Genomic DNA, 22466 nt, shown 5'->3' with positions numbered 1-22466 from the left:
CCAAAGGACACCAAGTTGGGAGGGGTTGCAAGCCCGTTGGAGGAGATTATTATAATTCAAAATGGCCTTGATAAATTGGAGAATTGATCTGAAATCAACAAGATGAAATTTAATTATAAAAAGTACAAATAATAACTGGCTAGGAAGTAGTACTGCTAAAAACGATATGTGGTTGTAGTGAATGACAAATTGAATATGAGTTAACAATGTGATGCAGTTGCAAAAAAGGTGAATATTGTTCTGGGGTGTATTAACAGGAGTGTTGTAAATAAGATATGGGAGGTAATTGTCCTACTGTACTAAGCACTGGTGAGCCTTCAGCTAGAGGATTGTGTCCAGTTTTGGGCAAGACACTTTAAGAAATATGTGGACAAATTGTAGAGAATCCAGAGGAGAGCAACAAAAATGGTAAAAGGCTCAGAAAACCTGACCTCTGAGGAAAGATTAAAAAAAAAACTCGGCATGTTTAATCCTGAGAACGGAAGACTGAGTGGGGACCTGATAACAGTCTTCAAATGTGTTAAGGTCTGTTATAAAGAGGACGGTAATCAATTCTTTTCCCTGCTCACTGGAAGTAGAACAAGTAGTAATCAGTTTAATCTGCAGGAGGGGAGATTTAGGTTAGATATTAAGGAAAAAATATTTCTAGCTATAAAGATAGTTAAGCTCTGGAATAGGCTTCCAAGGAAGATTGTGGCATTCCCATCATTGGGAGTTTTTAAGAACGGGTTGGACAAACATCTGTCAGGGAAGGGCTAGGTTTACTGTGCCTTGCCTCAGCTCAGGGAACTGGACTAGATGACCTCTTGAGGTTCATTCCAGCCCTACATTTCTGTGATGCTATGATTCCATGATTCTATTACACGAAAAAAGTACTCAGAACAGACAAATTATTCCTTATGACTCAACAGTTGCAGTATACACATATAAGCCTAGCGATGAACTGAAAATTATATGTGTTCTTTCTGCAGAAAACCATATTCTGGAGGATGTGAATAAATGTGTGATCGCCCTCCAAGAGGGAGATGTTGATACACTGGACAGAACTGCAGGTGCAATCCGTGGCCGTGCAGCCAGAGTCATTCACATCATCAATGCAGAGATGGAAAACTATGAAGCTGGAGTTTATACTGAGAAGGTACTGGAAGCTACAAAATTGCTCTCAGAAACCGGTAAGCTTATTCTGACTAAGCTCTCTAACACATTAAGTTGCTAACCAGTTTAAATCCATATTTTCCAGTCTGTAATTTAGAAGAGCATCTGTGCTCTCTCTGTGTGGATGGATCTGCTTGTTAGTGACTAAAGTTCATGTTTCAAAACAAAAACAATAAAAAACAACACTGACATGTTGAAAAAAGTACAGAAAAAATAAATCCAAATAATAAGGCTAATTTCAAAACCTCATGTCCTCTCCAAAGGTCTAAGAAAACCTCAGAATTAACAAAATTTCAGTGAAAGTCCTTTGGAATGACTGGCAATTCATGATTATATCATTTTAAAAGTAATATAATTTCATAGTTATTTCATAGTAGGACTATGTGCAGAATCATACATTTTTCCACTCCTATTCTCACTCATATACTTATTTACCACAGTATTTGTTCTTTGTCACCAGGACAGTTCCAGTTGTGACAAATAACCAATGAGCAATTCAAACACATGTAGCAACAGATAATATAAGTGACTGTAATATTAGAGTGAAGCAATCAGATTTGTTGCTGCAACATAGCGAATCCTTTATCACTGGTCGCATGTTTGTTAATTCTTAATATATAAATCAGGCTATAAAGCAAGCTAGCAAAATATATTGATACATGGATTATAATTTATTATTATTTTATTGTTCCAATTGAACAGTGTGGCCCCAAAAACAAACCAGGAAAGTGAAATGTTAATAGCTCTGCTTTCTATGTCCCTTCACTGGAGATTAAGGATTGAATCCCAGATTCTGACTGTACATCTTTCAGTATATGATCAAAATTAGAGGAGGCTAGGAAACAAACTTTGTCTCCGCAGAACTGGTGAAATTTATCCTTGCTTTGGCCTACGGAGGGGCATTTCAAAGGAGGATTTAGCCTTTGGGAGCGTGATCTGCACATAATAGTATATACCCTGCCACTGAGCGCTAATCAGCATACATCCCCTAAACACCTCTCTGGGTTATATTTGGATAAACCCGGAGAAAGTGGACAATTGGACTAGAGAGCTTATTTTATGAGAGGAGATGAACAGAACTTGGCTTGTTTAGCCTAGCAAAACAAAGGCTAAGAGGGGATATGATTGCTGTCTATAAATACATGAAATGGGAAAAAAACAAGGGAATGAGAGCAGTTATTGAAGTTTAAGGACAATGTTGGCTCAAGAACAGATGGGTAAAAATTATCCAGGAATAAATTTAGGTTGAAAATTAGACAGTTTCTAGCCATCAGAGTGAGATTCTGGAACAGCCTTCCAATAAGAGTAGTGAAGGACAAACAACCTAAATGGTTTAAGATAGAGTTTGATACATTTATAAATGGGAGTATAGGATGGGCTGCTTGTGCTAGTTGGCGGCAGGACTTCATGACCCAGGTGGTCACTTCCAGTCCTGTGTTCCAAGAGAGTGAGAATTTGGCCCTCTATGCCTTTGAAGATGCGGGGGTGGTAGTCCTCTGACATTAGTGAGATGCCATAGAAAATCTTTGTATAGTTCTTAGTCAAGGAAACACAAGAGGATCAGAAAGTGGTTGTTTTAATTCCATATTTATTGCAAATTCAATGCAAGATCAAAGTTTTTAACCATAAATTTAGCTTCAAAAGGGCATTTCATTAGCAAAATAATGTAAACTCTAGCAATAAGCAGTTGTCATGGATTTAAAACAGGAAGATATGACCTGTCCAGTGTGACTGGGTTCTTGGGTCAACAGACTTTCACAAACCAGCAAAATATACTGAAGTTTATTTCCATTAAAGTCTTCATTAGTAAACTGAAAAGGAGTACTTGTGGCACCTTAGAGACTAACAAATTTAATTGAGCATAAGCTTTCATGAGCTACAGCTCACTTCATCGGATGCATTCAGTGGAAAATACAGTGGGGAAATTTATATACACAGAGAACATGAAACAATGGGTGTTACCATACATACTGTAAGGAGAGTGATCGCTTAAGATGAGCTATTACCAGCAGGAGAGGGCGGGGAGAAAACCTTTTGTAGTGATAATCAAGATGGGCCATTTCCAGCAGTTGACAAGAATGTGTGAGGAACAGTGGGGGGCAGCGGCACTGCTATGGGTACCCGCATGGCCCCAGAGTATGCCAACATTTTTATGGCTGACTTAGAACAACGCTTCCTCAGCTCTCGTCCCCTAATGCTCCTACTCTACTTGTGCTACATTGATGACATCATCATCATCTGGACCCATGGAAAAGAAGCCCTTAAGGAATTCCACCATGATTTCAACAATTTCCATCCCACCATCAACCTCAGCCTGGACCAGTCCACACAAGAGATCCACTTCCTGGACACTACGGTGCTAATAAGCGATGGTCACATAAACACCACCCTATACCGGAAACCTACTGTCCGCTATTCCTACCTACATGCCTCCAGCTTTCACCCAGACCACATCACACGATCCATTGTCTACAGCCAAGCTCTACGATACAACCGCATTGGCTCCAACCCCTCAGACAGAGACAAACACCTACAGGATCTCTATCAAGCATTCTTACAACTACAATACCCACCTGCTGAAGTGAAGAAACAGATTGACAGAGCCAGAAGAGTACCCAGAAGTTACCTATTACAGGACAGGCCCAACAAATAAAATAACAGAACGCCACTAGCCATCACCTTCAGCCCCCAACTAAAACCCCTCCAACGCATCATCAAGGATCTACAACCTATCCGGAAGGACGACCCATCACTCTCACAGATCTTGGGAGACAGGCCAGTCCTTGCTTACAGACAGCCCCCCAACCTGAAGCAAATACTCACCAGCAACCACACACCACAGAACAGAACCACTCACCCAGGAACCTATCCTTGCAACAAAGCCCATTGCCAACTGTGTCCACATATCTATTCAGGGGACACCATCATAGGGCCTAGTCACATCAGCCACACTATCAGAGGCTCGTTCACCTGCACATCTACCAATGTGATATGTACCAGCAATGCCCCTCTGCCATGTACATTGGTCAAACTGGACAATCTCTACTTAAAAGAATAAATGGACACAAATCAGACGTCAAGAATTATAACATTCAAAAACCAGTCGGAGAACACTTCAATCTCTCTGGTCACTCGATTACAGACCTAAAAGTGGCAAATCTTCAACAAAAAAACTTCAGAAACAGACTCCAAGGAGAAACTGCTGAATTAGAATTAATTTGCAAACTGGATACAATTAACTTAGGCTTGAATAGAGACTGGGAGTGGATGGGTCATTACACAAAGTAAAACTATTTCCTCATGTTTATTTCCTCCCCCCCCCCACTGTTCCTCAGACGTTAGCACTCTAATCACTTCCTTCTTTAGTGGAAGTGTATTGAAGTGTCCTTTTTGAAAACTGTATATCTTGAAGACAACACAATTAGGGGAAACTAAAGCAATAATCAGATTAATACCACTTTTATCTAACCAATTACTGCACTATTTGTCAGTAGATACTGAAGTGCTTCACAATGGCATTGTCACCTCCAGACTACAAAGAGTGTAATGGAGGACCAAAAGATGAAGGGATTTCACTCCAGTCATAGTGTGAGTTAGCACTGGAGCTGAAGTTGGAACTCAGTTCCCTAATTCCAATCCCCTGCTCCATCCTCAAGATCAAAGTCACTGCTTATCTTATTCTCATAAGATGGAAGTAGATTTGTGACTATAAATCCATAGACTTTAATGCCTAAAGGGACAGTCACGGTCCTCTAGTCTGATCTCCTGTACATTTAGGCCACAGAATCTCACACACCCAGTCCTGTAGATGACCCATAACCTCAAGCTGAGTTACTGAAGTCCTCAAATCTTGATTTAAAAATTGCAAGTTACAAAGAATCTGCCATTTACTCTAGTTCAAACCAGCAAGTGACCTGTGTCCCACATTGCAGAGGGAAGCAAAAAAAAAAAAAAAACCAAACCAAAAACCAACCACCCCACGGTCTCTTCCAATTTGATCTGTGGGGAAATTCCTTCCCAACCCTAAATACAGTGATCAGTATACCCTGAGCATGTGGTTAAGACCCACCAGCCTTTCACCTGGGAAAGAATAGAACATAAGAGCATAAGAATGACCATCTAGTCCAGTATCCTGTCTTCTGAAAGTGGCTGGCACCATATGCCTCAGAGGGAATGAACAGAACAGGTCAGTTATTGAGTGGTCCATTCCCTTTCATCCAGTCCCAGTATCTGACAGTCAGGAGCACAGAGATACCCAGAGCATGGGGTTGTATCCCTGACCATCTTGGCTAATAGCCACTGATGGACCTATCCTCCATGAACTCAGCTAATTCTTTTTTGAAACCAGTTGAACTTTTGACCTTCACAACCTGCTCTGGCAACAAGTACCACAGATTGACTGTGTGTTGTGTGAAGAAGTATTGTTTTAAATCTGCTGCCTACTAATTTCATTGAGTGACCCCGGTACTTGTGTTATGTGAAGGGGTAAATAACACTTCCTTATTCACTTTCTCCACACCAGTCATGATTTTCATGACCTCTATCATGGCCCCCCTTAGTCATCTCTTTTCTAAACAGAACAGTGCCAGTCTTTTTAATTTCTTGTTATTTGGAAGCTGTTCCCTAATCATTTTTGCTGCCTTTCTTTATATATTTTTTTCAATTCTACTATAACTTTTTTGAGATGGGATGACCAGAACTGCAGGTAGTATTCAAGGTGTGGGCATACCATGGATTTAAATAGTGGCATTGTGATATTTTCTGTCGTATTATCTGTTCCTTTCCTGATAGTTCCAAATAATCTGTTAGGTTTTTTTTTACTGCTGCTGAACACTGAACATTGATCTAATTTAGACCCCATCATTTTGTATGTTTGGTTAGGATTATGTTTTCCAATATGCATTACTTTGCTTTTGTCTACATTGCATTCCCTCTGCCATTTTGTTGCCCAGTCATCCAGTTTTGTGAGATCCCTATGGACAGTCAGCTTTGGACTTGACATCTTTAGTAATTTTGTATTGTCTGCAAACTTTTGACACTTCACTGTTTACCCCTTTTTCCTGATCACTTATGAATATGTGGAATATGTTGAACAGCACTGATCCCAATACAGATCCTTGGAGCACCACGCTTTTTTCCTCTCTCCCTGTGAAAACTGACCATTTATTTCTACCTTTTGTTTCCTACCTTTTAATCAGGTATTGATCCATGAGAGGACCTTCCCTCTTTTTCAATGACTGCCTATTTTGCTTAAGAGCCTTTCGTGAAGGACATTATCAAAGGCTTTCTGAAAATCCAAGTACACTATATCCACTAGATCACCTTTGTCCACATGTTTATTGACCCCCTCAAAGTATTTTAATAGATTGGTGAGACAGGATTTCCCTTTCACAACACAAAAGCTGTGTTGACTCTACCCCAATGTATCATTGTCATTTATGTATCTGATAATTATGTCTTTTACTATAATTTCAATCCATTTGCCTGGTACCAAAGTTAGCCTACCAGCCTATAATTACTAGCATTGCCTTTGGAGCCTTTTTAAAAAAATAGGTGTTACGTTAGCTATCCGCCATTTGTCTGGTATGGACGCTGATTTAAGCAATAGGTTACATACCACAGTTAGCAGTTCTGCAATTTCATATTTGAGCTCCTTCAGAACTCTTATGTGAATACTATCTAGTGCTGCTGACTTAATATTATTTAATATATCAGTTTGTCCCCAAACCTCCTCTATTGACACCTCAGTCTGGGACAGTTCATTAGATTTGTCACCTAAAGAGAATGGCTCAGGTGTAGGAATCTCCCTAACATCCTCTGCAATGAAGACCCATGCGACAAATTCCTTTAGCTTCTCTGCAACAGCCTTGTCTTCATTGAGTGCTCCTTTAGTACCTCAAATGTCTCATGGCCCCACTGATTGTTGGCAGGCTTCCTGCTTCTACTCGTTCTGACTGCAAGTCTTCTTGTGTTCTCTTCTCACTTGCAATTTCTGAGAGTTCTTGGGGCTCCAAACTGTGGCTATCTCCATGGTCTATTCCCCTCTCCTTGTAGGGCTATTCACACTTTCTCTTCTTCCTTGCTCTCCCATCTTCTGGTACTGACTGCCTCTCCGCTTCATTTTCTGACTCACCAAACCTATTCCTCAGGTCTATTTCTCCTTCACGAGCCAGTCTTTCCCTCTGTTTTGTTCTCATAGTCACATGCTTCCACTGGCCACTTTCCTCATCATCTGCTCAAATCTCCTTTTAAACTCAACCATAGTTTCTAGCTGTATCTCCTAACCTTAGATCTTCTCTTCCTTGGATCTATCGGGTGGCACTTTAGCCACACAGGTATGGCTCCTGTTCTGCTGGCTGGCCAGTTGGCTGCAAGGAAGCCCCGTCTCCTAATCAAGGTTTAGCTGTAATCAAAGGCTCTACTTCTCTCAGTACACACTGCCCCCTACCAGACTTTGCAAACTGAAAGCAAACCAGCAAGCAAACAAACAGACTCTCAAGAACAGCAAGGAGTCCGGTGGCACCTTAAAGACTAACAGATTTATTTGGGTATAAACTTTTGTGGGTAAAACCCCCACTTTTTCAGATGCAACCTCACACTCTCAAGAACTCACTCACAGCCACTATGGAACAGGGGTTTGCTTGCCTCTGTTCTCCTCCAATAGATCTCCAGTCAAAGTCCTCTACTTTCAGCTCTCTCTCTCTCTCTGTTGGCCTCTGTGCCACTGCTCAGAAAGCAAAACACTGAAGAATAGGAGCTGCATTTCAGTGGAAGCACTCATGACTGTGAGCCAGAAAACAATAACACAGGCACAAATCCTGGCACTGTGCAAGTCAGTGGAGCTACGCTGATTTACACCAGGTGAGGATCTGGCTCATAGTATTCTGCACTTATACAGTGTAGTGTTTTTCCATCTGCAGTTCTCAAAACACATTACAAAGGTATGATTAGTCCTGCTTTACAGATTATTATATTGAGACACAGAAAGGTGAAATGACTTGCCCAAGTCACGTAATAAGTCAGTGGATGAGCTGAGGGGAGAACCCAGGCCTCCTAACTCAATTCTGTGCCCAGTCCACAGGCTCTCATTCCCTCCAGAGTTGGGTTCACCAAAGTCACAAGTTGTGTTGCTGCTTCTGCCACAGACCAACTGTGGGGCCTTACGCAAAATCCCTTAACAACTCTTTCCTTTGGTTTCTTCGTCTGTTAAATTATATTACTATCATGTCTTACAATGGGGCTTAATTTAGTAATGTCTGTAGAACACTTGGGGATCCTGAGAAGATGTGATAGAAGGATAAAGTGTTATTATAATATAGGGACAGATTCTGCCCTTAGACATGAATGTGGGATCCGATTGGATTCGATAGCTATGAGTGTGAAACACTACGGTAAGTCCCTAATCTTTTTTAATTGAACATTTATTCATTTTTAAAGGAAGAAGCTTTTGTAGACTCAGGGAAACTTAATTTAAATGATAATAGAGAGAAAAAATAGCACTGAACACTTCCTTGATTATTATTATTTACTCTTTGAGGACTCAGCTCAGGAAATGCATCTGGCTGTTGAACTATAAAAGCCCAAATTACAAAATATAGTTTTTCAGGGATACCAGAGCCTTGTGCATTTTTTTAAACCGGGTGTTCAAAGAGATACTGGGCCAGATGCTCAGCTGGTCTACATCAGCCTAGCTCCACTGAATTTCAGTGGAGTTACCCTGATTTCGACCTGTTGAGCAGCAGTATGGTGAGATTTTTGAAGACAGATTTCATATTTGATTTTAGGAAAGTGGCACCTACTTACACAAGATCTGAATTTGGTACCTGATTTCTAGATTTCATTTAATGATCTTCTTTTTGAATACTTTATAACCCATAACCCATCCTTTCTTCATTTTAATTTAATGGTGACTTTAAAAAAAATATCCTGATATGTGTAGTTTTTTTTGTTACGAATTTTTTTCTTGTTGTTATGTTTCATTTGTTCCCTGCTTTCTTGGCTGTGTTTAGTTGACTGGTGACCTTTATTCTTGTGCTTGTTAGAGCCTGTTCTGATCACATTTATGCCCCCAGTGTCTTTGATATTAGCATTAATTAAGGACATGCTGGTTAAATCCTCTTGAATAATGACATCGTTTCATTTCCCTTTAAAAACAAAGCAGATGCTTGACTCCCACTTCATGACAGTTGCAGAAATCTAAGACAAAAACCATGAAACCATAAAGTCTAAATGACTTCTTAGAAATATAAAAGCAAAATTCATATGGCTTTCAATGGATGTTAACTGTTATCTGCAGTGGGAAAACAAGGCCCCAGAGTTTAATCTTCTGTTTTGTCCTGTACCACATTCTACAACAGTGCATGGATTTTAGTTTTGTTTGTATTACAAGCTATTCCCTGTGTAGTTAGCTCTGCTTTCTTTTTACAACAAATAGAACAGAAAGTGGTTATTAAGAATAACTATAACAACGTATCTCTCAGATGTATTTACCTTTGTGAACATTGTGTTAGTAAAAAAGAACAGGAGAACTTGTGGCACCTTAGAGACTAACAAATTTATTAGAGCATAAGCTTTCGTGAGCTACAGCTCACTTCATCGGATGCATAGAATGGAACACAGAGTAAGATATATATATATACATACAGATAAGTTGGAAGTTACCACACAAACTGTGAGAGGCTAATTAGTTAAGATGAGCTATTATCAGCAGGAGAAAAAAAAAACTTTTGTAGTGATAATCAAGGTGGCCCATATAGACAGTTGACAAGAAGGTGTGAGAATACTTAACATGGGGAAATAGATTCAATATGTGTAGTGACCCAGCCACTCCCAGTCTCTATTCAAACCCAAGTTAACGGTATCTAGTTTGCATATTAATTCAAGCTCAGCAGTTGCTCCTTGGAGTCTGTTTTTGAAGCTTTCAGAGTAACAGCCGTGTTAGTCTGTATTTGCAAAAAGAAAAGGAGTACTTGTGGCACCTTAGAGACTAACCAATTTATTTGAGCATAAGCTTTCGTGAGCTACAGCTCACTTCATCGGATGCATACTGTGGAAAGTACAAAAGATCTTTTTATACACACAAACCATGAAAAAATGGGTGCTTACCACCACAAAAGGTTTTCTCTCCCCCACCCCACTCTCCTGTTGGTAATAGCTTATCTAAAGTGATCACTCTCCTTACAATGTGTATGATAATCAAGGTGGGCCATTTCCAGCACAAATCCAGGGTTTAACAAGAACGTCTGAGGAGCGGGGGGGTAGGAAAAAACAAGGGGAAATAGGTTACCTTGCATAATGACTTAGCCACTCCCAGTCTCTATTCAAGCCTAAGTTAATTGTATCCAGTTTGCAAATTAATTCTAATTCAGCAGTTTCTCCTTGGAGTCTGTTTCTGAAGGTTTTTTGTTGAAGATTTGCCACTTTTAGGTCTGTAATCGAGTGACCAGAGAGATTGAAGTGTTCTCCGACTGGTTTTTGAATGTTATAATTCTTGACGTCTGATTTGTGTCCATTTATTCTTTTACGTAGAGATTGTCCAGTTTGACCAATGTACATGGCAGAGGGGCATTGCTGGCACATGATGGCATATATCACATTGGTGGATGTGCAGGTGAACGAGCCTCTGATAGTGTGGCTGATGTTATTAGGCCCTGTGATGGTGTCCCCTGAATAGATATGTGGGCACAGTTGGCAACGGGCTTTGTTGCAAGGATAGGTTCCTGGGTTAGTGGTTCTGTTGTGTGGTATGTGGTTGCTGGTGAGTATTTGCTTCAGGTTGGGGGGCTGTCTGTAGGCAAGGACTGGCCTGTCTCCCAAGATTTGTGAGAGTGTTGGGTCATCCTTCAGGATAGGTTGTAGATCCTTAATAATGCGTTGGAGGGGTTTTAGTTGGGGGCTGAACGTGACAGCTAGTTGCGTTCTGTTATTTTCTTTGTTAGGCCTGTCCTGTAGTAGGTGACTTCTGGGAACTCTTCTGGCTCTATCAATCTGTTTCTTCACTTCTGCAGGTGGGTATTGTAGTTGTAAGAATGCTTGATAGAGATCTTGTAGGTGTTTGTCTCTGTCTGAGGGGTTGGAGCAAATGCGTTGTATCGCAGAGCTTGGCTGTAGACAATGGATCATGTGGTGTGGTCAGGGTGAAAGCTGGAGGCATGTAGGTAGGAATAGCGGACAGTAGGTTTCCGGTATAGGGTGGTGTTTATGTGAGTATCGTTTATTAGCACTGTAGTGTCCAGGAAGTGGATCTCTTGTGTGGACTGGACCAGGCTGAGGTTGATGGTGGGATGGAAATTGTTGAAATCATGGTGGAATTCCTCAAGGGCTTCTTTTCCATGGGTCCAGATGATGAAGATGTCATCAATATAGCGCAAGTAGAGTAGGGGCGTTAGGGGACGAGAGCTGAGGAAGCGTTGTTCTAAGTCAGCCATAAAAATGTTGGCATACTGTGGGGCCATGCGGGTACCCATAGCAGTGCCGCTGATTTGAAGGTATACATTGTCCTCAAATGTAAAATAGTTATGGGTAAGGACAAAGTCACAAAGTTCAGCCACCAGGTTAGCCGTGACATTATCAGGGATAGTGTTCTTGACGGCTTGTAGTCCATCTTTGTGTGGAATGTTGGTGTAGAGGGCTTCTACATCCATAGTGGCCAGGATGGTGTTATCAGGAAGATCACCGATGGATTGTAGTTTCCTCAGGAAGTCAGTGGTGTCTTGAAGGTAGATGGGAGTGCTGGTAGCGTAGGGCCTGAGGAGGGAGTCTACATAGCCAGACAATCCTGCTGTCAGGGTGCCAATGCCTGAGATGATGATGCACCCAGGATTTCCAGGTTTATGGATCTTGGGTAGTAGATAGAATATCCCAGGTCGGGGTTCCAGGGGTGTGTCTTTGCGGATTTGATCTTGTGCTTTTTCAGGGAGTTTCTTGAGCAAATGCTGTAGTTTCTTTTGGTAACTCTCAGTGGGATCAGAGGGTAATGGCTTGTAGAAAGTGGTGTTGGAGAGCTGCCGAGCAGCCTCTTGTTCATATTCCGACCTATTCGTGATGACAACAGCACCTCCTTTGTCAGCCTTTTTGATTATGATGTCAGAGTTGTTTCTGAGGCTGTGGATGGCATTGTGTTCTGCACGGCTGAGGTTGTGGGGCAAGTGATGCTGCTTTTCCACAATTTCAGCCCGTGCACGTCGGCGGAAGCACTCTATGTAGAAGTCCAGTCTGCTGTCTCGACCTTCAGGAGGAGTCCACCTAGAATCCTTCTATTTGTAGTGTTGGTAGGGAGGTCTCTGTGGATTAGTATGTTGTTCAGAGGTGTGTTGGAAATATTCCTTGAGTCGGAGACGTCGAAAATAGGATTCTAGGTCACCACAGAACTGTATCATGTTCATGGGGGTGGAGCGGCAGAAGGAGAGGCCCCGAGATAGGACAGCTGCTTCTGCTGGGCTAAGAGTATAGTTGGATAGGTTAACAATATTGCTGGGTGGGTTGAGGGAACCATTGCTGTGGCCCCTTGTGGCATGTAGTAGTTTAGAAAGTTTAGTGTCCTTTTTCTTTGTAGAGAAGCAAAGTGTGTGTTGTAAATGGCTTGTCTAGTTTTAGTAAAGTCCAGCCACGAGGAAGTTTGTGTGGAAGGTTGGTTTTTTATGAGAGTATCCAGTTTTGAGAGCTCATTCTTTATCTTTCCCTGTTTGCTGTAGAGGATGTTGATCAGGTGGCTCCGCTGTTTCTTTGAGAGCGTGTGGCACAAGCTGTCAGCATAGTCTGTGTGGTATGTAGATTGTAATGGATTTTTTACCTTCAGTCCTTTTGGTACGATGTCCAACTGTTTGCATTTGGAAAGGAAGATGATGTCTGTCTGTATCTGTACAAGTTTTTTCATGCAGTTGATAGATTTCCACTCCATGCGGCTAAATGCAGTGCCTTGCATAATGACAAGTTTCAGAGTAACAGCCGTGTTAGTCTGTATTCGCAAAAAGAAAAGGAGTACTTGTGGCACCTTAGAGACTAACCAATTTATTTGCGCATAAGCTTTCGTGAGGCTCAGCTCACTACCACCCTTAAATCTTTTACTGAGTGGCCACAGAGGTTGAAGTGTTCTCCTACCGGTTTTTGAATGTTATGATTCCTGATGTCAGATTTGTGTCCATTTAGTCTTTTGCTTAGAGACTGTCTGGTTTGGCCAGTGTACATGGAAGAGGGGCATTGCTGGCACATGATAGCATATATCACATTGGTAGATGTGCAGGTGAACGAGCCCCTGATGGCGTGGCTAATGTGATTAGGTCATATGATGGTGTCACTTGAATAAATATGTGGACAGAGTTGGCATCGGGCTTTGTTGCAGGGATAGGTTCCTGGGTTAGCGTTTTTGTTGGGTGGTGTGTGGTTGCTGGTTAGTATTTGCTTCTGGTTGGGGGGCTATCTGTAAGCGAGGACTGGTCTGTCTCCCAAGATCTGTGACAGTGAGGGATCATTTTTCAGGATATGTTGTAAACCTTTGATGATGTGCTGGAGAGGTTTTAGTTGGGGGCTGAACGTGACATCTAGTGGCGTCCTGAAGGTCGAAACAACAGACTGGACTTCTACATAGATTGCCTCCATCGACATGCAGATAGAATACCCCTGTCGGGGTTCTAGGCATGTGTCTGCACAGATCTGTTCCTGTGCTTTTTCAGGGAGTTTCTTGAGCCGATGGTGTAGTTTCTTTTGGTAATCCTCAGTGGGATCAGAGGATAATGGCTTGTAGAATGTGAGTTAGAGAGCTGCCTAATAGCCTCTTGTTCATATTTCAACTTATTCATGATGACGACAGCACCTCCTTTGTCAGCCTTTTTGATTATGATGTCAGAGTTGTTCCTGAGGTTGTTGATGACATTGTGCTCAGCACGGCTGAGGTTATGGGGCAAGTGATGCTGCTTTTCCACAATTTCAGCCCGTGCATGTCGACGGAAGCAATCTATGTAGAAGTCCAGTCTGTTGTTTTGACCTTATATACAGATAAGTTGGAAGTTACCATATCTTACTATATGTTCCAGTCTATGCATCTGTTGAAGTGAGCTGTAGCTCACAAAAGCTTATGCTCTAATAAATTTGCTTGTCTCTCAGGTGCCACAAGTACTCCTGTTTTTTTTGCAGATACGGACTAACACAGCTGCTACTCTGAAACCTGTCATTGTGTTAGTATTTTTTTCCACATATATGCCACTAATTCCAATTGATAATAGGTGTAGCTATCAGTTGCCAGGTTGTTATTGTTTGTGTAATAAAACAAATAATTATTTTTTTCTTTTTATTTTGCAGAAATTCATTCATTTCTGTTTGACGTATTGCAATATCATTATTTATCATTTATATAACACCATCAATGTAAAAAGTAAGATAAACACACACAACCATGACCCTGCCATAAAGGGCGTAAAATCTAAAGATATAGAGAGAACACCATACAGTCAACACAGGTATAAGTAGGTGGATTTCCATTTGGATGTTAGTTAAGCTCAGCCTTGTAGATCATGCGGATATCTAGTAGTGGTTTGAAAGTGAGCAAAGGAACCTGGTCCAGCACTCATTGAAGTCAATGGAAAGAGTCCCATTGACTTCAATGAGCGTTAGAGAAAGACCTTGGTGAATACTGACATGGAAGCTGTGCAAACTCTAGAGATGTTGTGGAAGAAGGCAAAGATTGCGGAGCAGGCAAAGGGAAAGTTTGGAGAAAGGCTAAGCAGAGCACAGGTTAGTTATAGTATGAAATGAGGCCAAAGCAGTAGAATTTTTTATACGTCAGAAGACTGAAATGTATAAGGAAGAATGAGGGGAGCCTTTGCAGAGGCTAAAAAGAGAAGGAGAATGAATGGTGGAGTGAAGGAGAGAAACTGTATCTAAGATAGATAGGAATAGGAGAACATGTGCAAGAGAGGTTTACCAAGAAATGTGGGTGGAAAGGAAAAGGCAAATTTTGGAGACGTGCATCATAAGAGAAAAAACAATGTGATTGCTGAGGGCCTGGCCATGCAGGGAGAAGGTAAGCAAGACTTCAAAGATGCCCCCATGATGAGTTAACAGGGGTAATGGTGAGTTTTGTCAGCAGTGACAGAAAAGAGAGGAATGTTTGGGAGGAAAGAAGATGAGCTCCATATTAGATGGGGTGGTGGCAGAGATATCAGAGTGGGAGGCAGAGTTACAAAATTCCAGGATTGCGAATATTTGTAAGTGATCAGTATTAATTTCTTATTTTGTTGGGCTTCAGTTGACCATATTTCAGTTTCTGAGTTTCATCACCTTCAGGACCAGAGGCTCTTTTCCAAGAATTCTGAAGGAAATCAAGGCACTGATTCAACAAAGCACTGAACCACGTTTTTAAATGCTTTGATGAATCAGTGACTAAAGATCCAAGTAGCTGAGCAACTAACAGATGTATCTAATTTATCACTCCAAACAGCTGTTATACTAAAAGACTAGAGTATATCCAACATTATACCCATATTTCAGAACAGTCCTTATTGTGACCCTGAGAATTGTAAACCAGAGAGTACTATGCTTCACTGCTACGAGGAATAGAATGGAAAACCATTCAACATAGAGTTATAAAACAAGTAAATGAGTCTCACAAGAGACTGATAAATCAGCCGGGCTTCTGTAAGGTTAAATTATACTTTCCTTATCTTTTATCATTGTTTAAATAACTTCTTTAAAAATAAATGTAATACAAAAAGAGACTCGGTGGATATAATTTAATGTATTTAGATTTTTTTAAAGATTTTGATATTCTTTCACAAGAGGCTGTTTAGGAAACCGATAACCAGGGGATGAAAGGTAAAGGCCTTTGGTGAATTAAGAATAGTTTAAGAGATAAGAAGTAAAGAATAAATGGCCAGAACAAAGCATGGGAAAAGATTAATCCTGTGATGCCCTGTTGTTAGCACTGTGGCCAGAGTTGCATAATATATTAATTAACAGGTCAATAGTGAGGAAGCAAAATTTGCTGGAAGGAAAATACTGATATAGCTGTAAAGACTAAGTCAGAAGGACCTCAAGAAAGGTAATTTTATTCAATTTCACAAAATAGAGAAGTAATTTAAACTACTTGCATGCACACTGATGGGTTCTGAGTTAATGTAACCGCTCAGCAAAAATATCTAGGTTTCAGAGTAATAGCTGTATTAGTCTGTATTCGCAAAAAGAAAAGGAGTACTTGTGGCACCTTAGAGACTAACCAATTTATCTGAGCATAAGCTTTTGTGATGAAGTGAGCTGTAGCTCATGAAAGCTTATGCACAAATAAATTGGTTAGTCTCTAAGGTGCCACAAGTACTCCTTTTCTTTTTTCAAAAATATCTAGTCATTATTATGGACAGCTTGTTGGAGATATCTATTCAATGCACAGCAGCAGTCAGCCCACGGATAAGATGTTAGGCTGTACATTAACGAGGGTATTCATGAATACCCTGAATACTGCTTTCATTTTTGATCACCACATCTCAAAGACCTAGAAGAAATAGTAAAGGTCAAGATTAGAGCTGTGTGAATATCTGATTTCTTTTGGTTCAGTGGCAGTTCCAAAAAAAGTTGTTTGGGGTCAAACTAAACCCATTTTTTTTCCTGACTGATTGGCAAATCATTTGACCTGAAACTAACCATTTTGTTTCAGGCCCTTTAAAAAAAAAATTAACAAAAAATGGAAATGAAGGGCTAGATTCATAAAATAGAGGAGAGGGTGGTAGGCTTATACCCATTAGCTTAGACATTAGGGCATGCACTTTGGATGTGGGAGATCCAGGTTTGAATTCCCACTTTGAGCAGGAACTTGAACCAAGCCCTTCTTCCCTTCCAGATGAGTTCCCCAAGCACCAGATCATAGTGCATTCTGGGGCGGGTAGCTCTGTCAATCTCTCTCTGTTGAAGCTGTTCCCCTTTGTATCCATAATTAAATATTAATTGGAGCAGGGAATGGAACCCAAATTTCCCACCTCCCAAGAGAGTGCCCTAACCACTAGGCTATAGAGTCATTTCCTCACTATCTGAGAGATTGGGGCATTTGTGTCCTAATCTCTACATACCTCAGAATTAGGACACTTGTGTCCTAATCTCTACATACCTCAGAATTAGGACACTTGTGTCCTAATCTCTACGTACCTCAGTTCTCCATCTGTAAAATGGGGATAATAATACCATTTTACCATCTCACCATATTGTGAAAATAAAATTCATTAATGTGTATGAAGGCATTGATTACTATGAGGGTGAGTGCCATAAAAAATCCCATGAGGAAAGTTGTAATTCTGTATTGAGAGCAAGATGTGGTAGATGTGCAATAAATAAGACACAGAGTCATTTATTGAATGATGTGGATAAAACAAAACAAAATATTGAATAGCTACCCACTCTGTAAGCAGCATTCATACTTTGGACCTAATGGGGCTGTGGTCCTGTGGAAAAAGTAGCATATCATAATATATAACATAAGGCCCGTGTATAAGGGGCACACATTAAGGTTGCATGGGCATCATTAACATTGGCATTTCCCAAATTATGGGTACTTGACTTCGCAACCTCAACATGTGGGGTTTTTTTTGTTTGTTTTTTTTTTACCATTTTTGATACTTGTACTATATATATAGCTCGAGAGAGATATAAAGTGGGTTTTTCAAAGCCACTTAGACGATTTGGATACCCAAATTCCATTCATTTTTAATGGGAGTTGGGCATCCATTAGGCACTTTTGAAAATCCCAACCCTAATAAATACACGCATCTGTATGTATGTATTGAAGGCACACTACCAAGACAGGTTCTCTTATATTTCAGACAGCGTCTTTCTGACCGGACTCAAAGCCCTTGAATCACATCTGCTTGTTTGAAAACCTAACAATGTAACATACTGCACATAGTACTCTATTACAATATTATGGTCAAAAATTTATGTTTTCTTAATTACCCACAAAAGGATCACGAGTGGAAATTTTGTAAATTACACTTATACTATTCTTATACTGGACTAAGATGTAATATTGAAATATTAAATATTTATAATCCGACAAAGAATTTACAGTCCTTATGGAACCAGACTTTGACAAACACCTCAAGCTAAATAAGGTGTCATGTTCAATTCTATATTCATTCCTCAAGTCAAATTGAGAATCTATGCCATCTTTTGCAGAGGCCTGACAACAAATTGGGATTACTTTTGAAATGCTTGTTTAAAATACTTCAATGTCCCAGTAGACTGTTGTTTTCTCAGCTAAGTAGATTAATAATTAGGAAAATACCAGTTAGACTAGGAGAAGCTGTGTTCTGAATTAACTTTTTTTCTTTTTTGTTTTGTTTTGGTGTACTTCGTGACATTACTGCACTATATCCCCCTTAAATATGGAAAATCGTTTATCTTCCAAAGGCAATAATTTATTAGGCAGTGGATCATTCATGCAATTTTGCTTTTTTAATCTCTTCCTCTTACTTCTTGTTGATAACCCCATTGACCACCCTAAATATTGTGGTCCATCCATATGATGTGCACAATTATGGTGCTTTAATGCAAATATAAATCCTTGGGTAGGCTTCCCAGATATCCATCCCCCAGCAGCACAACCACACCATTTCTGCTGCATCTAGGGCTCCATCAGGATCTGCCTATGTTACTTTATGGAACAATTAGCATTTTAGTATGGCTAAATGTAAATGTATACATCTGGGAACAAAAAATGTAGGCCAGACTGACAGGATGGCGGGACTCTATCCTGGGAAGCAGTGCCTCTGAAAAAGATCTGAGGATTGCAGTGGATAACCAGCTGAACATGACCAACCTCTCCATGTGATGGTGTTGCTGAAAGAGCTAATTTGATCCTGAGATGCATAAGCAGGGGACTCTCCAGTCGGAGTAGAGAGATTATTTTACATCTGTATTTGGCACTAGTGTGATCCTTGCTGGAATACTGTGTCCAGTTTTTATGTCTACAATTCAAGAAAGATAAATTGGAGAGGGTTCAGAGAAGAGCCATGAGAATGTCTGAAGGATTAGAAAAATTATAGTGATAGACACAAGGAGCTCAATCTATTTAGTTTAACAAAGAGAAGTTTAAGGGGTGACTTAATTACAATCTATAAGTACCTATGTAAGAAACAGGGGTCCCTTCTTGCCTTAGAACCTATGAATCATAGAGAGGAAAGATGATTCAGTGGTTAGAACACTAGCCTGAGTCTTGGAAGGCCAAGATTCATGGTAATTGTAATGTATTATGGTATTGAGGGCCATATATGTTCTGTAGATAGACAGCAGTCAGTTTAACCATTTAAATTCCGAAAACTGATATTGTTCCAATGGTATCAATGATAATTCTCAATCAAAGCATATGTTTTTGACCCTGAGCAATAACACCATTATGTGACTTGACTTTCCTATGGTTGTTTCTAGAAATGTGTAAATTTGCTTACTGTGAAAGAGAATTGAATTAGCACCAGTTTATCAGGAAACATCACAAAAACGATACTATAACTTTAATGTGAAGGCAATATTGTGTTCAAACCAAAAAACTCCCCACAAAAGTTGCATAGTTAAAACACATTTTTTTAAAAGTCAGGAAATACAAATATTAAAGTTTTTCTGACAAAATTAATTCAGACATGTTGCACATCTTGTGTATTGGATGGTACACATGTACCAAAATAAACAGAAGTTTCATAATCTGCATATGAAACAGAAAAAAAAGAATAGGGGTTACATACAATTATGTGCAACATGGCATCATAAACATTGCTGGGGGGACTTTAACCTTGGCTTTTCATTAATTAACTCTACAACCTCAGCATTAGAAGTTTTCTGTATTTATTGTAATTTGGTTTACGTGGAGTGTTGTGGAAACCGCCTTTGCAGAAAAGCTTTTACACTCTTATCTACTGGATCAACTAACTTGCACTGTTCCTGTTAACAGACCTCAGTGCTGCAAACATTTACGCATGTGCTTAAATTTATGCATGTGATTAATGCCAGTTTATGTCAATTGGGATTACTCAATATTTAAAGTTAAGCACATTTGTAAGTATTTGCAGGATCACAGCCTGAACCAAACCCAGGGGATCTGATCTCTCCTGAGCTTTTGAGAAGATTCAGACTTGTCTCTGAATTCAGAAATGGTGTCTTGCCTCTTCTCTGTACTAAATAAACTGAACCAATTCCTAGTCTCACTCACCCATGAACTTCAAATCCCGATCCAAATGTTTGTGGTTCCAGCTGAATTTTGCTTTTGACTTCTGCTGTCTGCATAGGAAAATCCCAGTTTCCACAGATGTGAGACTGAAATGCAGAATGTGGGTTTTATAGATGCAACAATGGTATGTACTTGCCAAATATCACTGTCATAGAGTTTTTTCAAGTGTGGCCCGAAAGCCTGAACTGGAGAGCAATGGGTTTCTTCCCTCAATTTCCAAAAAATGTTACTGTGCTCAGCAATAATGTATGGCCAGAGAAACAATGGGAAATAAGACATTATTAGCTTAATGTGTTTTTTTGTGCTTGTCCAGCAACATCAACCACAACTAAAGCATTGATTTAAAAATGCATTTTGGAAAGCAAGCAATTCCGAATTTAGTTTAATAACTTTCTGCATTTAAAAAAGGCAAATTAAAGTGTGGGTGATAGTTGACATTAAGGGACAGTTTGTTGTCAGGTGTGGCAGAGTACAAATGGTTTGAGAGTGTATAAGTGCCTTTTGTCACATAGCAGCCAATCACAACTGTATATTTTGTGCAAGGACTGCTTCTGGCTAATGCCATCCCAAAAGGTCTTTAAACCCTGCTGCTTATAGAGGGTTTAAGCACATGGATGCTTCCAAAGATAACAAAACATGGCTCTTTGTCCCTCTCTAGTGCTAAATCAGGGATCTGCAGCTTTTGGCATGTGGCCTGTCAGGGAAATCTGCTGGCGGGCTGGGCCGATTTGTTTACCTGCAGCGTCTGCAGGTTCAGCCAATCGCAGCTCCCACTGACCGCGGTTCACCGTTCCAGGCCAATGGGGGCTGCGGGAAGCGGTGTGGGCCGAGGGATGTGCTGGCTGCTGCTTCCCGCAGCCCCCATTGGCCTGGAACGGTGAACTGAGGCCAGTTGGAGCTGTGATCGGCCAAACCTGCGGACACTTCAGGTAAACAAACCATCCCGGCCCGCCAGAGGATTTCCCTGACGGGCCGCATGCCAAAGGTTGCCGATCCCTTGGCTAGATGTTTATGAATCTGTTACTAAGCCTCTGAGCTAACAGTCTTAATTCTACAATTGCTGCCTCATTTGCATTACCACCTGGAGAGAGACCATCTGTGAGGCTTGAACCCAGAACAACCTCTGAATTTAAAGGTGGGGACCCATACATGCTTCAGCTAAGGAAATGTGTCCCTTAACTTAGTGAAAATAGTAGCAGATTCATAAACTTCTACACATGGTTTAGCCAGCATAGGGGGAACAGAGACTTTCACTGGGTTAATGTGGGTTACACGCTTCCAGTAGCTGAAGAATTTGTGTAGACATAATGATCCCTATTCTCCTGTGAGAACAGTCTAGCTCCTGTCTGGCCTATCACAGAGCTATTGCTTACTTTAACAATTTAGTCGTAAGAAATGCACAATAATGGGTTCTATTGTGGTATATTGGGTAAATATGTGAGTTTCAAACTTTTAAACAAAAATTCAATATGCAGCTTGTCTGTGGTGAGAAGTGCTTCTTACCATGTACATTTTTTAGGCTCTTCCGCTGAACAAAGCAGGCACAGCTGCCTTTTCAATGTTTTAAAGTACATATTTCCATGATACCAGAGGAGCAGTCATAATTTATCAAGTAAATAATCCCTTACAAATACTCCAAGGCAATATGCTCTGAAGTCTACATATGTAAAGCTACAATTTCAGTGAGTCTCTTCTGATGGCCAGGCTAGCTGGAAATACACATTACAGAGTTCCATCTTTTTTTTAATTTCCATGCATCGGGGTGTTTAATTTCCATGGATCAAGTGAAGCTTTAAGGAAAAAAACCTATATAAATAAATATAGCCCAGCTATAAAAATAAATTGCAGTATATATTACAAGCAGGGGGATGAATTACAATGGAGAAATAAAGTAATGAGAAAACATATGTGGGATCACTTGGGGAAAAAAATCCCATCGATGAGCTTTTTTTGGCCATGCACTAGTTAGTCTCCTTAAGGAAGCGGTAGATGCCTCTTCATTTAATTCACTTCAAACTGAATCAGAGAAAGCTTTCAGATATACAGTGGAGAAGAATCCTACATTGTCTGGACTGTCTGGACCTTATAGGTCTTTTCCATCCCTAATTTATATGTA

General features: G+C 40.3%; 1 protein-coding gene across 2 annotated transcripts in view; it reads left to right on the top strand.

Moving 5' to 3' along the window:
• The window catches only part of CTNNA2 (catenin alpha 2), a 775311-nt gene that overhangs the window by 689056 nt on the left and 63789 nt on the right, over positions 1-22466 (top strand). For both annotated transcript variants that reach the window (XM_074951902.1, XM_074951903.1), the window contains exon 13: positions 972-1172. In XM_074951902.1, the coding sequence (XP_074808003.1) occupies positions 972-1172 (201 nt within the window). The remainder of the gene's footprint in view (positions 1-971; positions 1173-22466) is intronic.

The sequence above is a fragment of the Natator depressus genome, chromosome 4, assembly GCF_965152275.1.
Source record: "Natator depressus isolate rNatDep1 chromosome 4, rNatDep2.hap1, whole genome shotgun sequence".
In the NCBI taxonomy this organism is placed as follows: domain Eukaryota; kingdom Metazoa; phylum Chordata; order Testudines; family Cheloniidae; genus Natator; species Natator depressus.
This window is presented reverse-complemented; position numbering and strand designations above follow the sequence as displayed.